Source organism: Rhinolophus hipposideros (genome assembly GCF_964194185.1).
Source record: "Rhinolophus hipposideros genome assembly, chromosome: 7".
Lineage (NCBI taxonomy): Eukaryota > Metazoa > Chordata > Mammalia > Chiroptera > Rhinolophidae > Rhinolophus > Rhinolophus hipposideros.
In genome coordinates, this window is record NC_138053.1 from 76,858,418 (window position 1) to 76,875,012 (window position 16,595).

The window sequence follows — 16,595 nt, forward strand, 5'->3', positions numbered from 1 at the left end:
CTCCTCGTCAGTCGCTTCTTATCACATCACATCACATCGCTTCACATCACAAAACCTGCTATTTTATTTTTTTTCATAGCACCTGTGACTAAAGTACATGGTGGATTTATTTGTTTATTTTCTGTCTTCCTTAAAAGAATGTAAGATCTAGGACATTCTGGTATGTTTTCTTCAGTGCTAGATCCATAGTGCTTGGCAATATATACTTGGTATACAGTAGACTAACAAAATAGACATAAAATGGAAGAATGAGGAATGGGATCCCATCAGTACCGGGGTAAAGGAGTTGACACCTTTCAAAAACAGGGAAGCAAACTTATTAAGAGAGGCTTGCAGATTTTCTGGTTCAAATCCAGAAAATCACTGATTTTCTTGCCAGAATGAGATCATTGTAATTGGCCACCTTGCCTGGTGGCTTCTTCCTCAGTATAGCACACGTGTTGATGGCAATAAGCATCTTGCATATGGCATATACAGCAAATGGAAATACATACCACATTATCACTGCTACCAATCTCATGATGGCTTCATTAAGAGAATCAAAGAAGTCTCTCAAGGCTTGTCCCTGCTCCTTCATGTTTCCAATCACGAAACCAAAGCACAAAGAGAAGACGACGAGTCCCAGGGCATTGATCCCGTTCACAGACCCAGGAACTGGGACCAACTCCTCTGTGATCTTGGAAAGAGTCTCCATGGCCTCTGACACATTGTTTACCACAGCGCCCACCAGCGTTTCATTGGACTGAATGGGCACTTTAATGCTTCTCTTCTGGTAGTTGGTTTTAAACTTAAAAAGAAAAGGCACAACAGGGATTAAAGGTGATTTTTTTCTTTGTACTTTTCTGTTATCCAAATTTTCTATAATGATATACATTATGTTGCATTCAAAGCATAGAAAGTAGCTATGTACCCATCTATTACATCTATCTACCTATCTACCTATCTATCTATCTATCTATCTGTCTATGTAACTATCATCTATCACTTATAGATGATACTTCCTCAGCGCACTCGTGCACGCGCACACACACACTCAAATATATAACCAATCATAATAGGAAAGCTATATCTGATTGAAGATATTGGACTAAACATACTCATGTGCTTTTGCTTTCTTCTGAAACCCTAATAAAATGGCTATCACGGGCTTGTAAAAACTTTAACTCCAAGTATTCCCAACAGTCCCTTTACTCTGTGGGATTATAGAAAAATCACTAACATCCTTTTGCTCATAGTCCACAGCTGTGAAGCAGGGACAACTGTGCTGGTTCTACCTCATGGGGTTGTTGTGATGGTCAAATAAAACAGAATGTATGCAAACGTCTTGTAAATTTTGAAGTATTGTACCAATGTTGGCTAATGGTGCTCAATAACAAAGCCCTTCAGGGACTAGACTTAGTTGGAGATACTAAAAATTCTAAACCCCAAAACAACAGTCTTCAAGGCATTCCTGATAGTTACCAATTCTTAAGAATAAGTGTTTGATTAATAGTTGATGATGACAACCCACTTCTCAACTCCCTAGTGGCATTTCTTTCCTTATTCAAGAGATGGTCTTTTCCCCATAGGTTCTACATATTTCCCCATAGACAAGAGATGCCAAGTATATTGCTGAGGCCAAATGAAACAAATAAACCCATCCCTCTATGATTTTAATGACAGTAGAATTCCTGGCCCTCATGTTGATGGTAGTAAAGCGTCAGAAATAGTAATAATGTATGGATGTTGACAGGATCTAGAGTCTAGGGGAAGAAAACACAGCTGTACATGAAGTGCAGGGCCATTTCTTTACTAAGAATAAATGGGAGACTTTCTTGTCCCAAACCACTATTCCGAAACAAGGACATGGCCAGCTGTCAATCCTCTGGACATATCCCTGAAAAATCAGTGGTACCGCTGGTAATTTCAAGTAACAAAAAACCTGGCCCCTCTTTGTCTCCAGTCGACTCTTAAATCTCTATTCCATTGGGGTGTTTATGCATTTTATGGATTGTCTAGAGTAGATTTTCAATTCTGATTAGCCTCTCCTGTGCCTCCAACGCTTTCTCCTTAGGCACAGTTTGTAGCCTTCACGAAGACTGCTACCTCGTTTGCATTCTGGTCTAAGACAAATAGATCTGGGAAGATACATTTACTTCTCCTCCAAAATCCTGTAAATGCAATCCAAAACCAAACACAATAAATCTGCGTGAGTCAGTACTTTTCCCAGTGCTGCTAGAAATCAGCATTTTTGATGTCACCCAGTGCCAGCTGACTAACTGGAATAACAATCCCCGTGGTGCTGGGGTTGGCTGGTCGGATAGAAAAGGATTTTATTTATGGTTAGAGTTGTTTTTGAATAAAGAAAGTTAGATTTTGTCCTTTTAGGCTTTTAAAAAAAATTTAAAGAAAGGGTTCTGTTAGAATTTTGCAGTGTAGACATGCGTTACCTATTAAAAATAGTCAATAAAAATTTTAAAAAGGGAGGAAAAAAATCAAAGGGTGACTTTGTTTTTTATATGTGTTTTTATACTTTATATACATGAAACTTGGTCCTCCACAACAGCGGGGGGTTTATTTTGTTTGTTTTACAGATTCTAAACAGAAGGATTAGGAAATTATGACAAGGGTAAAATGACACCAACTGGGGAAATGTTTGGGAACTATTGTTGAACACAGAAAGTCTAATTATTTCCCTTTTAATATTTGGGTAACAAAGGTTTTTTTTTATTCAAGTGAGGATAGAATGAACTTTGCTAATTTTGTCCTTTCATAGTAAAACACAGAGAGCCAAGAGTTGCTTGAATATAGGGGGTTAACAGAAACTGGACCTCACTATAGCCTCCAGGTAGGTGTGTCATCACCCTGGATATCCCTTTCTAGGAAGCAGAATGTAGGAGTAGAAAGATGATGGAATTTTGAGTCAATATAACAGATTTAAATTTGGGTCTGCCATTTACCACTTGTGAGATCTTGTGCCTGCTACATAATCCCTATGAATTATCATAGATGAGCTGCCTCATCAATGAGCCGAAGACAGTGGTACCCATTATATTTATGTGAGGACTAAATATAACATTAGTGCTTGGCACATAGCAGGCATTCAATAAATGAAGATGCCATTGCTTTCTGATATGGTAACTCCTTTAGGAGTAAGACAGTAGTAGGCTTTTAAAAAATGACCTATTGAATTTTTCAAGTCACTTGAAAAATTGAATAATTTTTCCAGAAACTTGAGTAATCTCCCTAATACTTAAAACAGCTCATAAATATATTTTATACTGCGGTATGCTTGCTTGGTGGGGTTTTGTGTGTGGGATGTGGGGGTGGGGAGAGAGAGGGAATCTAGAGAAAAATAAGATTAGCCTTCTTACCAATTAAGAGATTCAAAGAGCTATTTGTATGCAAGATGTACAGTACTTGGCAACCAGTAAGACTTTAATATAAGGTGAGACCAAATGCTGCTCCTTAAATTTATCAGAAAACCCTAGTGCTTTCCATCTGGTTGAGAAGAAAAGTGTTTCTTACTGCAGAGAAATGGGAAAAGGAAAAGAAAAAGAGGGCCCCACTCTGTTGGTATGCCAAAGAGGAATTTCAAAGGTGAATTAGTAGCTGTAGAGTGTTTACCTGTTTAAAGCAGGCTTCCACCAGATTTGGAGGGAACATATTCCTGCAAAGAAAGTAACAGTCACTTGAAAAACTTCCCAAATAATAAGTTAGCTCCTTAAATACTTTTCCATTGCGTCTAATGTAAAGATTGTTTTGAACTAAGCAGCAAATGGAAAAAGAGAAAGATTTTGGTGGATTTTATGACTCAAAATGGGACATATAGTCAATCCCAAGTGTGGCCCATATAGTTCATATTTTTCAGGGAAGTCCCAAATTCAACTTATCGTCCTCCTGTCAGATAATGGGATTCTTTGTTCAGATGTTATCTCATCAAAACCCTGCTCCTCAGAAGAATTAAGGGAAGAATGGAAATGCTTTTCATCAAAAGCATTCTGGTTAATTGAAGTATTATTCAATAATGGCCATTTTGCTAGTGTGCCAAGTGTCTAGGGTCCAAATATTCTAAATTCAAAGTCATGGTCAGACTGTGGAATTTTTATTCTCCACAAAGTCTTCCCAAAGGCCCTCTGAGGGATGGGATATTGACACACTATTGCTGGAGCTTCTGAAGTTCTTCTGTTGACTAATGGGGAAAAAATGGCCCACAAAATTTCACCCTGAGGCCTACGTGGCAGGGTTTGCCACTTCCTCTGAGCATTGCCCGAGTTGACAGCAGGGAGAGAATAAGGAGTGACACTCTAACTGGGGAGTCCCTAAACAGATGTGCGACCTTGGCACCCATTTAGGTCTCAGTTGGCTATCCGTTAAAGAGGAAATTGAATTAAACTATCATAAAAGCTCAAAGATTGAAGACTATGGGAGAAGGAGACATGACTCAGGCAGTTGCAGAGCCTGAGATTCTAGCAATTGTATGCTATCAAGGTAATTTTTTCAGGTTATAAATTCTTGTCCCTTTCTTCCTACTGCCTAGACCATCCTGTTTCTTTTTCCTTCCCATCTATGCTCTATGGGTCTGTTCCTATCAACCTTATAGAAATGTGAGTTCAGGAGATTCCAGGATAAAAGCTAAGCCAAGTGACTGGATGGGGACAGGTTTGTCACACACTTGTCACTGGAGCAAGGAAGGGCAGAAACACATGGTGCCCTAATGGATTGACTAGACTGGGAATGACAAGAGCCCAATTCTTCAAACAAGGAACAGCAGTTATACAGAAAGAGACTGTAATCAAATACTCCTAATTCAAACTACCTGAGGGTAAATAAAGTTCATGAAAAAAATGACGAAAGGCCATAATTAACTGGATGAACTAAACAAAAACATAGCTGTTGGGTGACAACTTGATATGAAATTTTGTAGGGTAGCTTGTTAATTTCAGATCATTGTGATGAACTGCCTGATAAAGGCTTTCAAGAAGAGGCTCTGTGGGGCGGGGTTGTGCTTACCCACAGATGGTACAAAGTCACCCACAGTAGTAATTGAGAGAACGCTGGTTCCCCAAATTTTTCTTGACGCTACCTGCCACAGATCCAGTTGTTGAGATGGCATGTGAAGTCAAGTCTCTAGGAGGAGTGTTTTTCAGATGATCCCATTAGAGTAGGTATCTAATATTGGCACACCAGCCACTTTGCAAATAAATTGTAAGGAAGGGACGAAAGAGCTAGGTTTGGGGATGACAGACTGGGTGGGGCTACCTGGTGTGTGTGGGAATGCTAAGCAGGTGGGGGATCTAGAGGCCTGTGCTGGGACATCTTCCATTTGCCCTTCTAGATCCTCTCTCCATCTTGCCCTGGGAGGCTGACCCTTTGCATTGCATGTGGGTTCTCTTGCCTTTTGGCTTCCCATTGGGTGTGTCCAGTGGAATGTTCTGAAAGATCTCAGGGTAGTGAAAGAGAGAAGCGCATGCATATATTCTTCCAGGTCACCGTTGACAGGTTGGACAGCAGCTCATTCCCTCCAAACTAGAATTAGAGCTCCTCTCCTGAGGGTCCTTTCCCAAGGCCATAGCTCTTCCTGAGTTTTAGTAACAGCTCATTCCTTTGCGGCTCAGAGCTCGGGGTAGTAAATAAAACAGCTTCCTATTGCTGCTAGTCACCTGTTGCCTCACCACCCCTTGTAGGTTGCCTTAACCCTGCTTGCACCTTTGCAAGCTCTTTTCAATGATCCTTTTGAAAATGCGATATGCTTCCTGCCCACACCTGACTGATGCAAGGCAGCTATGTAGAGAGGGCAATCAGGAAGTTTCAGGATCAAACTTTGACTTACATCACAGTTCTGTGTTAGACCGACTCTATCATCAAGTCTGTTTCAAGTATTAGATAAGAGTCATTTGTAATCAGTGTATGGTTTGTACATAAAACGATGCTAAAGAAACCATCCTTTAATCTTTTATTATTGATCTGCCAACTCCTTTCTTCATAAATAGTATTTAAAAAAAAAAAAGACCTTGAAACAGGTATGACCAGATGATCGCTAAAGTCCCTTCTGGAAAGAAATTGTTGTGTACAATGGGTGATACACATCACAAATTCTAAATTAGAAGAGTCCAATCAACAGGTTATGCTTGAACAAAACGCGACTTTAAGAGAAGACTCGAGCAAAGTAAGTTAAAAATCATTAATAATCCAAGGCGAGCAGCACAGTTGAAAGGAGAACTGAGTGATCAGATTCTGAATCCTAAAAGCAGGGCTCTCAAAAGCTATGTCCTCTCCTTGCTTTTCTTATGTCTTTCACATAAAATCAAATAATGTATTCCTACTTTAATTTCTGTTAGAAAGAAGCAAAGATGTCATCTTCATTTCAAACCCAGCAGGGCTGGTTCAGTTGGACACCTCTTTCAAAGTCTGATTACCTCTCCAAAATAAGAGGGGTTGGGTAGTTAAAATAGACCCAAACGAATGGGCTTGCAAGGACATACCTGATCAAGTCCAGGAAGGCGTCTGCGGCTGTCACTTGTACAATTTTGCCTTCTCTGTGCATGTTTTCCTTTGTGCCCTTCCCAGGATGAATGATCATGACAATGATTATGCCAATTACCACGGCAATGATGGTCGTAGTCATGTAATAGACTACAGCTCGCATTCCCATCTTCCCTGATGCCTTACTATCTAGGGCCGCCATTCCTGGTGAAGGCAAACAGAAGGAGATTTTCAGGAAGTCAGTCCAGGGAATTCTCCAGTGGAAGGTAATGGGAACAATATTTCCTTCAACACTCCCCAACCCTCATCCCACCTAGCAATGGAATTGTATATATGGTATGAGGCATCATGAAAGGTAGAGGGAAAAGGCCAGAGAATGGCTAGGCATCAGCTGTGTCAGCAAACACGTGATCACCTGTTTTCTGCTTCAAGAGTTGATTTCACGTGTCTCTCTAATGATTTGGAAGTGCACTCAAATTCTTTCCGAGGTTACTACTAGTAGTTGGGGAAGCTATGAGTGTGAATAATTAGTGGTGTGTGTGTGTGTGTGTGTGTGTGTGTGTGTGTGTATGTCTATAGATCAAGAGATAAATACTTTAAAACAGTTTCTGGCCGGATAATCTCAAATGCAAGCACTCTGGTGACTCATATAGATTAACTGGCATTAAATTCTTTTAAAAGAATTACTATTATTGGGAGTCTTTTTGATGTTTTTAAGTAAAATGTAAGCTATTATTCCCATCACCTATTGATTTATCTACAATTTGCATTTAAAGTAGACATTGGGTTATAAGGCTGAAGTTCACAGATAGCTTCTTTCCTGTTTCATTTCATCTCATCTAATCAAAACTTCTTTGAAAAGAATTATTGGGGGGGGGGGTCTTCCATTTTTGCACCATGCCTTCCTCCACCTTATCCCACAGGCCTGGAGTACCTCATTTCATGTTAAACATTTTTCTTATTTTCAGGACATTTTAAAAGTCTACCTCAGGCAAGGTGTTATTCTAGGTAAGAAAGGAGGCATGACTTTCAAGATTTCCCTAACTACTCTAGCAAATGGAACATATCTCAATGCCTCTTGGAATGGAAAAAAAAAATGGAAATGATACAAAACTCTCAAAAGATAAAATTATCTATAATAATATGGGCTCTTCTGGTTCATTAGCTATTTCGTCAATTTTCTTCCTTCTTTCGCCTACCAATACCACTAAAACCAATTATAGTATAATCCAATTATAGTTAATTGGACTATTTTCTTTAAAACTGTTTCTATAAACGTATTAAAAGGTGTATTGTATTTCAATGATCAGTATCAAATTCTAGGAGTGATTTAACATTCAGGTAGTGACCCTGTTTATACCTACATATTTAGAGTAGGGTAAAATATTGAAATAATAGTGCTCATGATTGCCAGATAACTGGCTGGGTTTGCCAGTTGGGTTTGCCCAAAAATCTTAATACGATCGTAATGAGCTTATATGTGGATTGAAGTCATGACCTTCAATTTATAACTTCATTTGCACTTGAATCATATCATTTATAATTTTAATAATAAGCACTTACTTAGTACCTGATATGTTCTTATTTTTAACCACAACCTATAAGACAGATTAAAAAACAATTAAGTAACTCCCTAAGACCCTAGTTAATACTCAGTAAAATGGAGTGGGAACTTGAACCCAGGGCTCAGGTGACTAAGTTTAGTGTACTTTCTGCCCCTGAGGAAACCAATTCCAGCTTCCATAAACAAGAAGGCCAACTTTAGCTTTAATGCATGAACTTGGCTTCTTTGATTCTTGCCCTGGGTTTTTGAAACCCAGGATTAACTCTCCATGTATTGGGATGGTGCCACTTTGACAGTTCACCAACATTAAAAATGAGCTAATCAGTTCTCAAAGTGTCCCATCCCTCGTTTTCATTCTCAGGTCTGAATCCCATCTCAAAAATATCTTGGCTTTCCTGTACTTGAAATAATTTCTCTCAGAAAGGGCGCACTCTCTTTCCCATCATTTCCTGAGCTTGTGACCACTGAAGCTTGCAATTCTTCCACTGGCGACTGGTATGGGCCCAACAGGCTGGGTGTCTCTGCTGGGGGGTAACCGGCAGCAGTATTTTCCTCCGAGATGCTTTCTTTCCCTTTTGCCTTCTGTCTTGTGTTGCTGTTCTGTTCTCATGGCGACTCTTCTCTGACACTCCTGCCCACTATTCCCAACCTATAGCTATTCAGAGAAAGCACTAAGTGGTCAAGGCAGAGCACCGGAACCGAAGGGGCAAACAAAGGAGGAGGCTTAGAACACTCTCCCTCCCGCCAAAAGCAGAGGGATGGAGGAAAGTATCCCAGAGTCCACAGCTACAGGGTTATCAACTTTAGGAAACAAAGTTTACAAATGTTTTGTTGGTTTGTTTGTTTAATTTTTAGGATGAAAATCAATGTGAAAGTATTTTCTCCATACTTTCTAATGCTGAAGTAGCTGAAGACAACCATTGAGGCATATTTTTAGCAACGACACCAAGATGAGACTAGATAGTCAAATAAAAGTCCTCACTAACCTCTGCATATTGGCTTTTTTCCTTTGAAAGAGAATAAAGCAATAGCGGCTGTTGTTTCCGCCAACGAAGGGGTTTGTGGGGGGTGCCTTCATTAATGAATTCTCCAAGTAGGTCCTTCCCCTAAAAGGGGTCTGGTGTCCCACATGTGGCTGTTTGTCCACCTCTGTTCTTGGTACTCCAGCACCTTCCTCCTTCCAGTTCTAACCACTCCCCTTTTCTCTGAGACAGGCGTGTAAAACTAATGGGATCACCAGAAACAAGGCCACACACTGTCATCAGTGCAACAGCAGGACAGATGTGGATAATCTGTCACTCACCAGGCCTGAAAGAAAATGGCCTCGATATTGGTGGGACTAGGAAAATGGAGGAAGAGCTCTGGAGACAAAACCCACAACCAGCAGGGTGTCAGTTTTCCTCTCCCTTTTATAAACTGTGACCATGTCCTTTCCTCAGCCTCACAAAATTTGAGACAGAGCTCTATACCAGAGACTACACACAAATGTCAAAGTGTCTGGGGGCAAGGGGAAATTACTAGATCACTTTATAGAAAAGGGAACTTTTGCAGGAAGTGCCCTAAACGTTTGGGAAAAGAAAAGTTTGCATTGAGCCTTGCCATTTGAAAATATATGGAAGAAAAGGGCACTGGGGAAAAGGAGAGATAGGAGATCACTGGGGTATGTGGGTATTTGTGTGAGTGTGTTACAACTATGAGTAATCTAAATACATATTTGAGAAATGCATTCCAGAGCAAGCAGCAAAGATAACAATCTTGACTGGTCTCTTTTTGTTCATTTGATCTGGGCTTAACTAAACCAGTCCCATTCAAGATATCCTGGTATCTTTATCATGAAAACAATCTGCCATCAGAATTGGGACTCTTTTGAAACCCAAAGATACACTAGATTGTACAATTGCTACAAGTACTGTGATTGGTCTTCCAATTACAATGACATGTTTGTATGTTCATATGTTTTGTATATTTTGAGTTGACTTTTGTGCTAGTTCACTAATTCACTCACCAAATCCTACCTCCAGTCAATGTCATCTAATTTCATGACAACTGTATGTTGTATATTGTTGATACCATTTTAAAGGTGAGGATACAAGAGGCCAGAGAAGTTAAGTTTAACTTGCCCAGTGCTACGCAGCTAGTAAATGGCAGTGGCAGGATTTGAACCCACACTCTCAAGGGAGTGCCCTTTCTCTTATACCTCTCTTCTTATGGACAAGCTAGAAGTCACATACATTTCATTTGCTTGTTATCCATGTTATCCTTTTCTAACTTTCTTGGATTTGAGTTCAATGCTGAGATGAGCCAGCTGGTGGAGGAAAATTCCATGGAGGAGGAAACTGTGGAAAAAACTCTGTTTCTTAGCATTTCCCACCTTAAGGAGAAGTGAGCGACACTGGTCACCAGAAGGGCTAGCTAGAGAACTAATCAATCAGATCAAATTCCTTATGATTCCTAGAAAAACAGCCCAAAGCATGTTCTAATGGAGTGTGGAGAGCCATGAATACTTGCTGGCTATGGGCACACGAGTCCTGGTTTCCTTTCTAAAAATCAACCCAGCAATAACCAGTCATTAACAAATCAATCAATCAATCAATCAATCAATCAATCAATCAATCAATCACTCATTTCTGCAGACCTCTTACATATTCACCAATGAGTTAAACATCTAAAGGAGATCAAACAAGATGTTTTCCAGAATGAAATTGATTAAGACTTTACTTCAAATACCTGGGTATTTTAGGCAGCAGTCACTTTGAATAGAGAGGAAAGGAAGAGAGTTTCTTCATGCAAATGGGTAAATATGCATTTACCTCTTTATTTATGAAGACAGTCTTTTGATAATCAGTTTAGCCAAAAAAATATACACCAAATTCATGGGGTTTTTTGGGATTCAGTGGGGAAGGAGTGTTTCATAAGTATATGTGTGAAACTGTAAGTATGTATTTTAAATTAGATTTCTTAGGTATAATATTTAGTATGGCTTCTTAGATAAATGAAATATGTATTCAGCTAATTAAAGATTAGCACATAAATAATGTCAAGGTACCAAGGCTCTGTTATTTGCCTGGATTTTATTCTTCCATCTGCTAAAGACCAATGTCTTTTATATTAATGTGTCTCAGTGTATTTCCCCTAATGTCCTGTCTCTGGTTTTGAAACATGAAATCTAAAGAAGAAGCCGTTTGTTATGAATTGTCTTTTTTCTCGTGCACATGGTGTTTCATTGTTCTGCTTGGGCCACTGGACCTGACCCAACAAGAACATAGAAGGGGGGATGGCAATTGCTGATTCAAGAGTATTGCTCTGTTTCAGTTTTCATTTTACTTTAGATGTACTCCTTCTCCACAATGGGCTTCTCAAACACTCATCTAATGAAAGCCGCTTGTTTTCAATCCTTCTAGAATTTCAAGATGGGCAAACTTACAACAAGGAAATCAAAGATGAGCTCTAACACGTGCTGTAGTCATTTGAATCTGAGGGTTTTTTTTATAAAGGTTAAACTAAAAATACAATATACTTCATATTTACAGTTTGAAAAATGGGCTTTTGTGTCCTAAAGCAGCTGCCCCTGCTTGAATGAGGGCACACTGGAACACTCAGGAAGGAGAATGAGCAAGAGGGCCCTAAAGCTGAGAGGAAAGGAAGTGAGGGGATGGGAGTGAGCACAAAACAAATCACTTTGAATTTCTGTCTATAATTACATATATATATATATGTAATTTTTTTCCACTAAAATATCTTCTACAGACTGAAATTGTGAAAAAAAGTAAAGTTCTGTGATTCTATGGGTTTTGCAACAGAAGGCAAATCTTTAAAAGTTAGGCGAGAAATTGTTGGTTACACATGATTGTATCACAATTTTTGAATCACAGTTTGTGAGCAGGTTCTTATTGCATCAGAACTTAATCTAAAAGACAATATTTCAAACTACTTAAGGCCAACCTCAGGCATTTTTAGAAGCACATTCTTTTTTAAAATTATGATACAGTGATTAAGAATTCAGTCTCTGAGGTTAGAATACTTGAGTTCTGCTTCTGGTTCTGGTACCATGTGACCTCCGTAAAGCCTCAGTTTCCTCATCCGTAGAATGGGAATAAAGAAAGCCCCTTTATAGAGTTTTCATTGGCATTAAAGGGACTTCCTTATAGAAAGCACTTAATATGGTGCTTGGCACATAGTAAGCATTCAACAGATGTTAGCTTTTATTATTAATTAAGGAGATAAATAATAAACAAGTTACTCACTAAGTGTTATTTGACCTCTCTAAGCCTCCATTTCATCTAGAAAAGCTATGTTGTAAGCTTAGAGAAAACTTACATAAAGAATCTGTACGCCCAGAAATAAACCCACATAAACATGGACAGATAATTTTCGACAAAGAAGTCAAAAACATACAATGGAGAAAAGACAGCCTCTTCAATAAATGGTGCTGGGAGACGTGGAAAGCCATGTGCAAAAGAATGAAACTGGACTGCTATCTGTCACCATGAGTCAAAATTAACTCAAAACTGGTCAAACACCTAAACATAAGACCTGAAACAATAAAATGCATAGAAGAAAACATAGGTACTAAACTTATGGACCTTGGGTTCAAAGAGCATTTTATGACTTTGCCCCAGAGGCAAGCAAAATAAAAGCTAAAGTAAATGAATGGGACTATATCAAACTAAAAAGCTTCTGCACAGCAAAAGAAACCATTGACAAAATAAAGAGGCAATCAACAAAATGGGAGAAGATTTTTGCAAACAACGCCTCCGATAAGGGGCTAATATCCAAAATATATAAGGAACTCACACAACTCAACAACAAAAGAACAAATAATCCAATTAAAAAATGGGCAGAGGACCTATAGACATTTCTCCAAAGAAGACATACAAATGCCCAATAGACATATGAAAAAATGTTCAACATCACTAATCATTAGAGAAATGCAAACAAAAACTACAATGAGATATCACCTCACCCCAGTCAGAATGGCTGTCATCAAGAAGACAAATAGTAACAAGTGTTGGGGAGGCTGTGGAGAAAAAGGAACCCTCATACACTGTTGGTGGGAATGCAGATTGGTGCAGCCGCTATGGAAGGCAGTGTAGAGGTTCCTCAAAAAATTAAGCATAGAATTACTGTATGACCCAGCAATCCCTCTCCTGGGTATCTACACAGAAAATCTGAAAACATTTATACATAAATACATGTGTGCTCCAATGTTCGTTGCAGCTTTATTTACAGTGGCCAAGACATGGAAACAACCAAAGTGTCCTTTGATAGATTATTGGATAAAGCTGTGGTATATATACACAATGGAATACTATTCTGCCATAAGATGAAATAGTACCATTTGTGACAACATGGTTGGATCTTGAGATTATTATGCTAAGTGAAATAAGTCAGACAGAAAAAGTTGAGAGCCATATGATTCCACTGATATGTGGTATTTGAAACTGAAAACAACAAAAGAACAAGACAAATGAAGAAACAAAAATTCATAGACACAGACAATGGTTTAGTGGTTACCAGAGTGTAAGGGGGTTGAGGGGTGGGAGATGAGGGTAAGGGGGATCAAATACATGGTGATGGAAGGAGAACTGACTGGGTGGTGAACACATAATATGAGATACAGATGATGTATTACAAGATTGTACACCTGAAATTTATGTATCTGTACTAACAATTGTCACCCCAATACACTTTAATTAAAAAAAAAGAATCTGTACCGTCGGCCCTTCATATGTGCTAGTTCTGATCATTCTATGTCTTTCTCTACTAGAATCTGAGTGCCAGGAGCCAGAACCATCTGTTTTGTTCATTGAGGTAACCTCAGTGCCCAGGACAGTGCCTGCATAGGAAGGCACCCAGTGAATATCTGAATAGTCCTTCTTATTACTGTTACTGTTGTTATGCTGGGAAGAGGCCACACCCTTCCCCCCACCCCCACCTTTTTTAAAACATTTAGATCAGGTTCCTGTTTGAATCACAAGTTCTCAAGTTGCTTTTGTTTAAAACACTTGGAAATTCTGACTCATCACTTTTGGTTGCTCTTCCCCCAATTAATCCAAAATAGTCAGGTTCATTCTATCTTGAAGAAGGAGAGATGGACTTTGTGGAGAAGGAGTGAGCCAGCATCACCTGAGGCTGGATCTGCATTACTGGGAGGTCCTTCACAGCAGGCATCTCCAGACTGGTCAGGAGGGCAGGAGGAGGGCATCGCTCTGCTCCCACCACCAGGAGGACCCCTCCCCCTTTCTGCCTTCTCCCTCTCCCACACCTCTATTATTTTCCTTCATTTGCTAACTTGCCTCACACTTGCAGACGAGCCTATAGAAGTAATTGCTATAGTCCTATCTGTCCACATGATAACAGAAGAATCAGGGAATAAATGAAAAAATTAAAACAGAGAAGAGAACAGAAGCGAGAGGTAGTATCTACCGAGTGCTTAGGATGCAGGCCATGAAATCAGTTTAGTGGGTCATGACTAGTATTTTTATCCATTAATGAAAGAGAATAGAATAGAAAATATTAGAGTGTATCACCTGTGGTAAAGGTAAGGATTCTTTTGTGAAACTTTTTCCAGTTGAGAGTGTATATGTATGTATGTGGCCAGGTCACAATGTAAGATACATTTATATTTTATTTGTAGGTTCTGGTAAAAAAAAAAAAAGTTTGCAAACATTGGTATATACCTCCATTCAGTTAATAGCAGAGGCTCTGAAATGGAACCATGAGCTGTGGTCCTCCCTCTCTGTCATCTTCACTTCCTGTGAGCTTGGGCAGCCCAGCACACCCAAGAATTTGTTTCATTTCATTAGTAGAGACCAAGAAAATGAGGGTGCTGATCTATGGCATCTGGACAATATTTTGAACAGAAATTCTATGGACATTTTAACTAGGGAAGAAGTTTTAGAAAAGGTTTGCTTCTTGGAATTTTGAGCAAAGCTGGCTTTTACTGTAATCAGTGATTCTTAGTGAAGAGAGTTAAACCACCTCCACAGAGAGCTCAGAATGATTTCATGGAATTCACAGTCAGTTAAATCACAAGTATTTTCACATTGGTTTTCATCCTGGCCAAAGTTTCCTTCCTATTATGACTGTTCATAATATCACAGAACTTTACATTTCATTCACCTTCAACACCACCTAGTTTTATGAGGGTATATTGTATGAAAATGACAAGGAAATTTCCGTACAAATTTACCACTTGTGATGGCATATAATTTGTCAGGCAAATTGAGTTTTTAATTTGACCCTTAAAACTTCTCAACAAAAGTCCTTGTTCGAGTTCTAGAGTTCACTAATGTGGAAAGGTAAAAGGGAAATGTTCTCTTTTGAAAGATAAATAAAAACATCAGTGGAGCAGACAATAGTATTAGTGTCAGAAAAAGTCACATAAATCACCTTTATCCTCAGTTGTGGTAGGACTAAGCAGACAATCTCTTTTCCCTGGCTATAGTCCTCATACAGAGAAGCAGTAAGAGGAAACAGAAACTCAACTTCAACTGCTGGTTCCTCAATCATAAAGTGCTTCCAGTGATGGTCTCCTTAACCTTTGGGGTGAAGACTGCTTTTCCGGGGGCACCAGCCAGTGAGGTCTTCTTTGTTTCTCTCTACACTAGTCTTAACCATCCAATAGACCTCATTACAGCCTACCACAGCCCTGCAATCGTTCCAGTAATGTGGTCAGCCAGAAAACCCATCACAGGGACTTCCTCTCACTCTCAGCAAGGCCTCAGGAAACTCTCAGAAGGGCCAACTCTGAAATTCACTTCTCACAGGCCCACAGCTGCGGGTGCAAGACCCACCGAGTGGTGATTGAGATGCCCATTTACCCTTCACATTGGCCCACCCTTCGCTCACGGTATTGGAATGCGCCACACAATATGCTTTTTTGAAGAGGAACCAGGGAGTAATTCATCTTCTTTATGTGTGCTCAGCAGAGCAAGAGGGAAAGGCGAGCGGGACCCATGAGGAGCTGGGGTGTAGTGATTAGTAACAGCTGACAGCCTCAGAGCAAGACCCTTTCTTTGGTTACATCATTGTAACAGCCGAGCACAAAGGAATCACTGTCCTCTCGCCAAGATTTAGAAGCCCAGGACCACAGAAAATAGCATCGAAAAGTGTGGGTTGGGGAGTGGGGGTGAGGGGCTGATCAGATCAACTCTGGGTTATACCTGTGAAACCTGGCTCTGAAAAGAAACCTCCATCGTGTGGAAACACATGCCAACGTGCTGTGGACCATCGACCTGTACCCACTAGGCACAGTGATGTGAATGGGGAAGTCAGTGACTTAGAGTAGGAAGAGAGTGCAAAGAGCAGCAAATTGCTTTGATTTAATGAGAGGAAGTTCTTTGAGGGCCAGAGCGCCAACCCCCTCAGCTTTTTCCTCCCAAAGAATCACGATTTACAATCAACCACTGGACGAGTAGTTTGCAATTTCCAAAACAGCCCTCTTTACTTTGGATTGGGTTACTTGCTGTGGAAAAGAGTTTTATGTTCTGGGTTCTGAGCAACTTTCTTAGGAAGATGATGATCAAGTCAGCTCATTTCCTAGCTGGAAGAACGCTAAATGAGA

At 39.7% G+C, this 16,595-nt stretch overlaps 1 protein-coding gene across 1 annotated transcript in view; it reads right to left on the reverse strand.

Moving 5' to 3' along the window:
* SLC1A3 (solute carrier family 1 member 3) overlaps positions 1-16,595 on the reverse strand; it is an 81,167-nt gene that overhangs the window by 9,855 nt on the left and 54,717 nt on the right. The window contains exons 4-6 of the mRNA XM_081053768.1: positions 6,465-6,669; positions 3,607-3,649; positions 495-787 (exon numbers count right to left, since the gene is read on the reverse strand). Coding sequence (XP_080909894.1) covers positions 495-787; positions 3,607-3,649; positions 6,465-6,669 — 541 coding nt within the window. The remainder of the gene's footprint in view (positions 1-494; positions 788-3,606; positions 3,650-6,464; positions 6,670-16,595) is intronic.